This window comes from Porites lutea, chromosome 4 (genome assembly GCF_958299795.1).
Source record: "Porites lutea chromosome 4, jaPorLute2.1, whole genome shotgun sequence".
NCBI classification, from domain to species: domain Eukaryota; kingdom Metazoa; phylum Cnidaria; class Anthozoa; order Scleractinia; family Poritidae; genus Porites; species Porites lutea.
The window spans coordinates 46334689-46345416 of NC_133204.1; the positions used below are offsets into that span (position 1 = coordinate 46334689).

Sequence of the window (10728 nt, forward strand, 5' to 3'; positions counted from 1 at the left end):
TGTCACTGAGCCCGCATCGCAGAGGCATGCGCATTGTTATCGAGTTTCAGGCTCATTCATTTGGGGCCCTCATAATTAAGGCATGCATTTAAACTGTTGTTTTTTTTTTTCGTAAATTTTGTTTTCACATTATATATCCCCAACGTCCGCACTGGGTGCATTTGTATTGTTTTTGGTGCATTATTAGAGTGTTGCTGGTGCAGTTGTAGACAAAGTTCATTCGATCAATTGAGGTCCTAGTGTGGGTAACCGACCATCTACCCCTCACCTAAGTCAACATTAACACTTTCTTCTCACTTAGGGCAACATTGTGACTTAGGTAAGGGGTAGGTGGACAGTTACCCATGGCCAAAAATCTCAATTGATAACCAGTTCATCATTTGAGTCATGAATCTGATTTTTTGTCAGAACTCGTACAAAGTGCTGTAGCCACTCAAGCAAATCACGTTCACGTTCTAATGACATTTCATGCGCTCTTTAATATAACCTACTGCACTTGTCCTTCGACTTTGTTATTATTCGTATTGCAGTCAACTTGACATAATTGATTAGTCAGCCTGTTTCGTCCAGTTGGCAGTGATAACAAGACCCTGTCATTCCATTTAATAACAAGCGTTACACCCATGTCAAACATGGTGATTTCCCGGACTTAGTTCACTCTGATCCGTAGAACTTTCAGCTCCCCTTTTTCTCATGCGACAACAGCGCTTTCGCCCAAACAAGATGATGCAGAAAGCCTTTCGAAACTCCTTGTTCATGCACGCGTAGACAATGGGATTAAAAAGAGAGTTTGTGTAGTGCATCCATTTCGCCACTACGACGGAATCAGTAGTGACACAATCAAGGCAGTATGCAAACAAGATATTTAAAATGAAGAAAGGCCCCCAGCTAATTACAAACGCACCCATCACAACAGCTAGAGTTTTGGCGGCGCGCATCTCGGACGCCAGAAGGAAGTTCTTGACGTTGCCGTTGATCATAAGTGCGATTTGTCGCGCTTGATAACTGGCCGTCTTAAAGATATATCGGTACGTCGTGCACATAACAACCAGTGGAATAAAGAAACAGCTTATAACTACCATTAGTTCGTAGTTTGGGGGAGGCCAGAACCACAATATAATCTTCAACGAAGACATAAAAATCGAAAAGATCCAAATTATGATTATTATAGTTATTGCTTTGAGTGACGTCATGGTAGTGTGATAATTGAGAGGATACCTTATGCAGAAATATCTCTCTATGCTTATTGCAGTCAAATTCATAATGGAGGCTACTCCACAGAGGATATCCATAAATGTCCAGATCTTTACTAGCGGGCCTTCTTCAAGAACATTTGCTTGCATCAGAAATGCAGCCCATATCGGCATAGAGACAAGGGCAACTAGGATATCCGCTACTGCTAACGATACTACAAAGTAGTTAGTTACCGTTCGAATCTTGACGCTCCTCTTAAACGCAAGAATCACCAGAATATTTCCAAATAAGGTGGCGCTGATAATCAGTAGCAAGAAGCTAAAAGAGAGAATGTTAAATGGATCTTTGACATCGCCTGCGTTTGAAATGTTGCGTGTAATCTTAGGCAAAGACGCGTTAGTGTGATTCACCACTTCGTGTGGATTCCCAGCTGCATTTGACGACGCCATGACGATGTTAATCGGTACACTGCACAAAGGTGTTTAATCCGGAATTGACGATTTTTACTTGTAAAAAAACTCCCACATCAAAAATGTAGTATTTTGCTGCTAGAGACAACGGTTTCCGAGCTTGAAAGTTCACTATCTTGTTCTAGGTGCAGTGCTAAGAAGAAGAACGAAACTGCTCTCGGCAAACCTTTCTTCTGAAAACGGATTGACTCCTGTGTGGCTTGTTACTCCTTTATCTCTCTATTCTTTTTTGTGGGTCTCTTTTCTTGTACGTGTTGTTTTTAGTTTGCAACACAGAGTTCCTTGCTTTTCAAAAACACCTGCAGGGGATAAAAAAAGTCACTGCTCAGAAATTAAGATAAAAAAGTCGGTCGTTAATTGCGGTTGTTAATATTTTCTTCATTGGCATTTGTTTCGTATGTCATCATTAAGAAGTGGAAGCCAGTAAACGACTGTAGCTGCCTGGCTTATAGCAGCATCTATAAATCATCTAATAGCACCCTTAAATAAAAAGATTCCAATAAAATAAGAATAATTGTTAACAGTTTGAAAAAGAAGAAAACTGCGACACAACATGGAAAAACATGTGAAGCAAAATAATCTGCTTCTGCCACCAGCATTTGAGGATTAAGTGGTTAACCGATCGATTTATCGTTATCCATAATCAGCATAGAACTTAACAAAATACCTATCGCTGTTAGAATCCTACGAATTGAGTCTTTCAGAGAGATATTGTCTACCTAGAGCTAAAGAAAGATACAGAGTCTTAAAGACAAAAAAACCGCAATTCAGTGAATTTATTGAGCACTAAGCTTTCATCCAAAACGGACCATTTTGAAAACATAGAATAAAAACATTGTTTTATTGACCTCTCAAAACAATATTAGAACAATTCCACCAGCTTAACAATTTGCCGCAATTTGAACATTCGGAATTTTTTTCAGTTAAATGTTGTCCCCAAAAATGACGTGCACAATGTATGTAACAAACTGCTAGTTTTTGAACGTTTTTCGAGGATTAGTAAGAACGGGAGAAAAAGAAAAAGAAAAAAAATTTAAACACTGCCGCTTTTTTCCTAATTTTTCAAAGAGCATTAAATTCTATTTATGATATCCCTCTGTGGTAATTCTAATTCTAATTCTCCAAAAACATGGCATTTTGCGAGATAAGTGTTCAGTTTTCAGGTTAAATACTCATAATTTTCTTTTTTCCTTTTTCCGTGGGAGTGAGTCGACATTGCTTGGTATCGGAGGATTTGGGGGAATGGAATGGAATGGAAAGTTGTGGACTAGAGGACAACAAGATGCGATAAATGATAATGATAAATGGTCTTTGTCTCCTTCGAATCTCTCGAGAATTATCATTAATAATTTTTCCTCTCGTTGTCTCGTGCAGTAGAGTTCCTTTTTCTGTTAGGACCTTTCGTAAAGCTACTGTTTAGAGACATGACAAGGTATCATGCAGAACGATTGTAAGTCTTGTGATGATATGGGTTTTTTTTTTCTCCAAACAATCCAATAAAAGTTATCAAAATTCGTTGATAAAATTCTATTTTGAAAATATTAATTATTAAGGCCCTAGGCTTGGGTTAAAAATGTTATATGCAATGTTTGAAAAATATTAAAACGTGTCTTATTTATCTTTCCAATCACATTTGCGATTTCTGCCCCGCAAGGATTAGTGTTCAACTCATGATTGGTTGCTCTGGAGCCTCTTACACACTGTACTACTGATTTTAATAAGTTAAAAGATAGCTTTGCTCTCATCCAATGAATTACAATGCTACGGTCAATCTGCTTCCTCTCAGATAGCTTCAGGGCTAGTTCAGTGAGAAATCGCTCGGCTTCTCTTGCATTTCCGCCATATGCATGAGAAAGCTGAAGGAGCCATGTTCAACTACAATAATTCGCTGGTTGTAGTGTCTCTTTCTTTCTTTCCCGTTGCCCGAGAAAGCCGTGGTTTAACATTAGCTCTTTGCGCAAGGAAATTGCACGATGCCTCGTTGCCAATAACCGCGTACACTGACAACTGAAACGAGCTTGCAGTACTGGTTAAAACTTCTTCTTTCATGGTCTGAAGGTGTGGCTCGAGCTCATCACCATGGCACACATTCTTGCGAAGGCATACGAACAGGTCTTGCACTTCGTCATGCCTCCTATGGGCAAATCAGTGTTTCAATACATTGCATGATCAATGTCGAATCTCTTCCCGTAAGGACAAGTAGATGGGAGTTACTTCGGTGTCCAGTGGTACCTACGGTTGAGCGCATCGTAGAATTACCTCTTGTTAAGGTCGAAGTTTTTAATGGAAATGTTGTTAACCAACTCGAGGCACCCTTTATCTTTGCGCCGGGTCGTTTGACCTCAATTGCTCTGGGCTCATCTTCTCGGAGAGCTACCACAGGATGGTGTTTTTTAGTTATTCTCTGGTATTGGCAATCCTTCTCCGGGAGGTCTTGAGTTGTTCACTATTCATTGCTGCTGTGTTGTCTTGACTGTTGATATGCTTAGTAGCAGCACGGGAGTTGGCAAACTCAAGATCAGAAACGGCCGAGAAGATAGATTTTTCCGCACCAGCTTTCTTTCTTGTGGCCATCTGTAATTGCCGGGATAAATACATTGTCCACAATTGCATCCAGTTGCGTCAGGTGTTGCTTGATGTTGGGCATTGCTGTGATGCAATAAGTCAGTTAACTTTTGAACCCGCTCACAAATGCTGCATAAGCTGCTTAAGGTTCTGTCTTTGCTGTTCTTCTTCAGTTGTTCACACCGTTAACTTACTAATTTTCGAGCTTATTTGCCGCATCCACTTTCACTTCCAATGTAGCCACCCAGATACTTTCTCCCATCTGTTGTGATGTTAACTCTGGTTCCTCCAAAGATTCCGCGTGCTTATCTCCTTTGCTTTAGGCTTTACAACCAGCCACGACTTAAGGTTTGGGTTATATCTACTTGGGATCCTACGTCACAATAGAGAGATTTAGAGTCACGTTTACGGCAAACGGCAAAGGTGAATTTGTACCACATGACCAAGTTTACACTTAAATTGCGCTTTACTGTTCATCGCTTCTACCCCAAAATTAATAGCCTGTCGTTAGTTCTGTCTATAACAATCGATTTGGACTGCATTTATCTTCTCATTTCCTATTTTAAGAAATTCTCAACTTGAATTTCACGTTTTCCGTTTCTCGTATGTCTGTAATGTTATCCTACCAGCGTCGCAGTTCCAGCAGTTCACCTGTACCACCCAGGTCATCTCCAAAGGCTACATGTTTCATTGTTATTTCCTTTGGAGTTTCAGGTTTGATTATCTTCAACAGGGTGGTTATGCCAATGGCATATACTGGCATTGCGAGGGGATTCCCCTGTGTGGTCTCTTCTGACGATGAATTCCAAGTCCTCCAAGCACAAAAATGGGCGATATGGCACACTATAACAGTTCGTGATATAAACAGCCATCGGTGGGCATAAATACTTGATATTGTGGAGAAGGACCCGTCGGTTAAGCGTATTAAAAGTCTTGTCTGCATCCACGCGGAGCAGTGCATCGGTGGACTCTTCGTTGAAGATGTCGCCCATGGCATGCACAGCAGCTTCAATTCCACCAGCTTCACCGGCATGGCTTTCCCAACAATCCTCCGCAGTACCTCACCAAAACAAAAGGTCAATCTGCGTTCTTTTATAGGGGAATCAGTCGGCAAACTGTATATACTTCCAGATTTGTGTGTGTTCGGCCATTTTCAACGAGGACTTTTATGCAAAGTTGGCTAATGCACCCCTGAGATTATTGCCAGCAGCTCCAAAATTCTTCGACACCAAGATTCTCCTCCATCCGTCTGCATCTAAGCCCGCTAGACCCCCATTTTAAAACATAAGAGGGTCGACAAATGGTGGTTGGCCATCTATTAACAGTGATGGATCTGTTTCGCTTGCCTCTGGGTGTTTCCGTTTCAGCTAATTTATAGTGCTTTGGGATAGAGGGAGTACACCTCTGCTACTCCGTTGATCCAAAAGCTTCCTGGCAACAGTTATTTCTCCTACAAGCACAAGCGTAGCAAAGGTTTTGACTAATAGTTCTTCTTTAGGCCCTCGGAGCTTGCTGGCACTTTGGCTTCAGTAAATCGTACTAGCCTCGAGAAGCAATTCATCAAATTCTCCCTGCTCCCATTGCGTCAAACGTCTTAACAAGCACTGGGAGTGTTCTTTCGCTGTTGACTTGAATGTGGGCATTGCAGAAGTAAGTCTGACATTACCATGAGGAATTTTAGAGCAAGACCTTTAAACTCGATGACATCTTGGTTCCAAAACTCGATCCTCTTTGTTGTTTCAGAGATAAATTTTTTGCCCGCGCGTCCACTCGGTAATTTGAATAAATTCCGTCTCCAAATACGATTTATTCACATATCTCATCGATTTTATGACAGATATCATCTTTGGTATAGTCTCCCCATATTTTAGGTTGTGTTGATGGTGGTTGGCTCCCTGCTGTGATACTGACATTCACTTAAGCTTGATCTTGCTGAAAACTCTGCACTCGCGCGGTCGACTCCGCTGGTGAAGATCGTTTTCTGCAGCTACTCAGATGGATATTCTTTCCTTGGTTAGCAGAAAATATTCGTAGACACAGGTTGCATTGAAAGGAAACAGGAATTTGTCGAGTTTGTATTTGTTTACGATAATGTTGATTCCGCTTCATTTTCACTTCAATCATTGATCTCCTGGGTCGAGGAAACCGCCATCTTGCCGCCATCTTTTTCAGCTGTCCTCTTTTTCAGATACGCTCAATATTGATTTGTAGAGATACCTTTCATTCATTCATTTATTTATTTTTGCCATTAACTACAAATACAACAACAGTATACAGAAATTTATAATACATTAAAGATAATATACACTATTCTAACTAAATTATTTACAAAATAAAATGTTTAAAGTAGTAATGGCAAGGAAGCCTATATAGAAGCCGGGGGCTTATAAACTACTATAGGGTAAACCATGCAAGTTATATTTAAGGATACTGAATGAAAATTTTGATTAATTCTTAAAAAAAAATAAAGAAAAGAAAAGAAGAGGAAAGAGAAAAAGAAAAAGAAAAGGTGTGTAGCTCGTCTTTGGACCTCTTGTACCTAAACAGCTTACCTTTAATTAAATCTATTGTTTCACACAGGTTCTTTCATTGACCAAACTTGATAAAGAAATAATTTTTTGCGATCGGCAGCTTAGCACAATTTACCGCACTTGGCTGCCCTTAAAAACCGTCTGATTTATGGTAATGTTCTAGAATTAAAGGACTATTTTTTGCACACAATTTTTGTTCAGGTTGTTGCAGTTTGCAAAAATTTGTTGCAGAAAGTAGAGAGTAGTTCTACTGATTTGCAGCAAAATCTGTAAATGTTCTGCGCTTTACTAGCCCAAAGCAAACTTGTTTTGGAGCAAGTGACGTGACTCCCTTGTAATTTAATCCAATCAGAAGTCAGTATTCGCACAACTTGCAACAACCTGATTTGTTGCAAGACAGGTTTGATTCGTGGGTGGTAAAACGCGCAACATCGCTATTCAACTGAAGCCCTGATTTTTTTTTCAGGCTTCTTCTTTCCAATCGCTTAAATTGGAAAATTTACTGCGATGATCATTCTTCACTTTCATCTACAACCGCAGTTCAAAAATGAATTATTTCATATATACTTCACATCATTTCACTCCTCACGGGAGATATGAACTCAATAAATTGACCTCGCTCCCAATGTGTGGCTTCATAGCTCAGTTGGTAGAGCAACGCATCGGTAACGCGAAGGTCACGGGTTCGAATCCCGTTGAAGCTCTGATTTTTTTTTTCAGGCTTCTTCTTTCCAATTGCTTAAATTGGAAAATTTACTGCGATGATCATTCTTCACTTTCATCTACAACCGCAGTTCAAAAATGAATTATTCCATATATACTTCACATCGAAGCAAAACAAGTTGAACGTTTTTGTTACCCGTTTTGCCGTAGCTTTACCCTGGCGCATATACTCTCCTAGTTTTCGAAATGGCACAAGTCTACCTGTCTCAAGCGGTATGGAGAATGTATAAGGGACATTGGTGGAAAGAATATTTGGTAAAAAGTTGCCGAAAACTTGCAGGAAGTAGCGAATTTGCTTGGATAAAGTCCAGCCTTCATGTAGAAATCCCAAGATGTCTCGATCTTTCTTATAGAGTTTTGGAAAACTTCGTATAACAGAAGACAAGCACCAAAAGTACATCAAGAATAGAACATTTTTAGGGAAAACGCAAATAAGAACTAAATTTCGTTTAAAGGTCAAAAAAGAATTGTGACGTCATAGTGACGTGATACTCTCTTCAGATGCAAAATATTTATATATATATCATAATGAACTTCAGTCGATTTGTAAGCTGTGTTTCCTAATGGGTTTACTGCGGGTAGTTTTCGGATTCGGATTTACTATAAACACCAAGCTGTTTAGGTATAAGAGGTCCAAAATGGAATGTATGCCTAGAAAAATACTGCGTCAAGCCACCTTAAGAGAAGTTTAATTAGGAAATGTATAACTTAGGAAAAATGATAAGGATGCGTATTTTTAAAAAAATTCATTGATTCCTTATCAGCAAGTGATGGACTGACACTTAAGATTTAGTCTAGTGCTTTAAGAAGCGTCTACTTACAATTAAATGCAATTCTAAAAAGCAACGACACCAGCTCCTGATGGTAACATATTAAAGACTCATGCAATTTGAGCGATGTTCTATCACAATTTGATTTCAGTTTTAACCATATCTATATGACAAGCCCAAGCCACACTCATTGATTTTATTTTCTATATATTGGAAGAACAAGAGAATTTTACCCATTTGTACCCAAGAGAATGAGAAATCGATTCCTTTTGCTCAAGATTTCTAGTTTTTTTTTTTTTTTTAGCAGTGAAGTTGCGGTTATAGCTAGCGAATATTGATAAGTCAGGAAGTAAGTGTTGTTTTTTTCTGTAGAAAACAAAAAGCTCAACTAACCTCATCATTGTGTGCTGATCCACTACATCAAATACTTGAGCGTACAAATCTACCTTAACCTAATGAAAAGCCAACAGTGCTTTAGGCTCTACTAGATCCGAATGCTCCAGTTACGTAGCGATGTAAACAGTTTTAAAGTGTCATTTAAGTGAGTCGCGGAAGATATGTGTAAAGTAATACTTATATTTAATCAAATATTATGATTAATGTTTTTTTATTTTACTTTCTTATCATTGAACTAATGGATGTGTTCTATTTTCATACTTAAGTTTATTTGGTTCGATAAGTGCTATAAGAAGGTACGGCCGGCATGGAATCAAAGTGGATCGTATCTCAGATGTGCTTCGATTTTGCAAGATAATTTCACTTTGCAGTCTAAAGGTCATGTTGGAAATATCCCTCTTAGAATAAAATAGGAAACTAATATCTGTGTTCAATTGTGTCTCAGTAACGAACTCAATCAGTTGTCTCAAATATAATTCAAGGACATTTGTTGTTGTTACGTAAGTCAAACTTAAGAAAGCAAATCATTTTTGTACATCTTCTGGAAACGTTTTAAGATCACTGTTTTCAAAGTTATCACGGATGTTTCGTTTCTGCCGGTAATCCGTGGCTGTGTGTAATAAAATGGGATTTAGTCGAATGAATTATCAAACACGTTCTCTAGATGGTTATTTGGTTACATGCATTATTTATTAAAGGGGACAACATCTTTAAATATTGTTGTTGTTGTTACAATTTAAGGTCATTAACAGCAAGAAGGTTTCTTTTAACGTCTTTAGATTTTGTCATTTGTTGGTTATAATTAATCCGTATGCATCACTTTTAGATGCATCGTATTAACAACAATTAGAAAACTAATGCTATTAGCAACAGATTTGTCGAAAAAGAATCTTTTTAATCCTGTAAGTGAAGTAAAAGGATTATCTTTATTCTCACAAAAGAGAATTGGTCCTGAATAGAGGCTGGCTGACTTTTATCATCGCTACATGTATACATGTGCATCTTAAATATATTTATTTAAGTTTGCCATATCTTCTCGTTGTGATGGTTGAAGAAATTACTGAATGATAACAAACACATTATTTGAATATAGCAACACGACTCTTACAATAACTGGAAATGAATATTACATCATTAACTGAAAATTATTTTGCTTTGAAAGGGAACAGAGTTGCTTTGTATAGTTTGGTGACGTCAAGAGCGAAACTTAAAGATACAAGCTTAATTTGGTAAAACAGAGGATTTTCCTTTTTAGAGGAAAAAGGGCAGGTTGATCATAATAAAATTTATTTCAATGTGAATCAAGTTCACATCATAAGGAAATCAGTTTTGAGGCCTTCGCTGTCTTCGTCTCGCTGTCTTTAATCCAAATTGATTGAAATGGATAGAAAAATGTTACAATGAGAATATGATGAAAATGCCCCAACTGAAAGTAAAGCAAGTACGTAAAAGCTACTTTCCTGAGATTATTAACCTTTCAACTTCGCTTTCTTTAACGATAAGCTTACCATCAAACTGCAGGTTATCTCAGAGCTTATTCAGTGAAATCGTAATATAACCACGTACATACTACATTGTTTGCATTTGACTCTCCGAGATGGGCGCAACGTTGATTTTATCGAAGAGAAGAAAATCCCCACCGCTTTAAGCCAAAGCAGCTTTTGCGTAATATTGGCCGCCCGTTCTAAGTTGGACAGGTGCGTCATGCAAAATTTCAAAACACTCATTATGACCTTAAAAATACTTCAGATAATTTATGGTCATGTTTATTGAACTGATTGTTCACTGGCGACAACGAAGTGCCGACAACAAAGGATGGTTTACATTAAATGCGACCGGCTTCAATCTAAGATGTGAAATTCATGAACAGAAAAGTGCCGATCCATAATGACTCTAATGGACTGAATAACAGCTTTCCTTAATTCTAATTGGTTTTCTATTTCAATCCTTTGTCTTTCGCTCAGGGGCGATTCCGCCTGAGGGGAAAAGTAATATTTCATTAATTGAATTTCAAATTTAAGCCTCTCTTGTCTCTCAAAACATCGAGAGAGAACTATATGCCATCTGTGACTGATCTTT

General features: G+C 38.3%; 1 protein-coding gene across 1 annotated transcript; it reads right to left on the reverse strand.

The window, feature by feature from the left end:
- LOC140933818 (D(1) dopamine receptor-like) lies at positions 1-2117 on the reverse strand. The gene has a single exon (XM_073383474.1). The coding sequence runs from the start codon at positions 1641-1643 to the stop codon at positions 627-629; it is 1017 nt and encodes a 338-aa protein (XP_073239575.1). The 5' UTR covers positions 1644-2117; the 3' UTR covers positions 1-626.
- Between the last annotated feature and the right edge of the window lie 8611 nt (positions 2118-10728).

What these genes read in the sequence shown, in the direction of transcription:
- LOC140933818 (XM_073383474.1), bottom strand. Translation starts at nt 1,643, where the DNA reads ATGGCGTCGTCAAATGCAGCTGGGAATCCACACGAAGTGGTGAATCAC.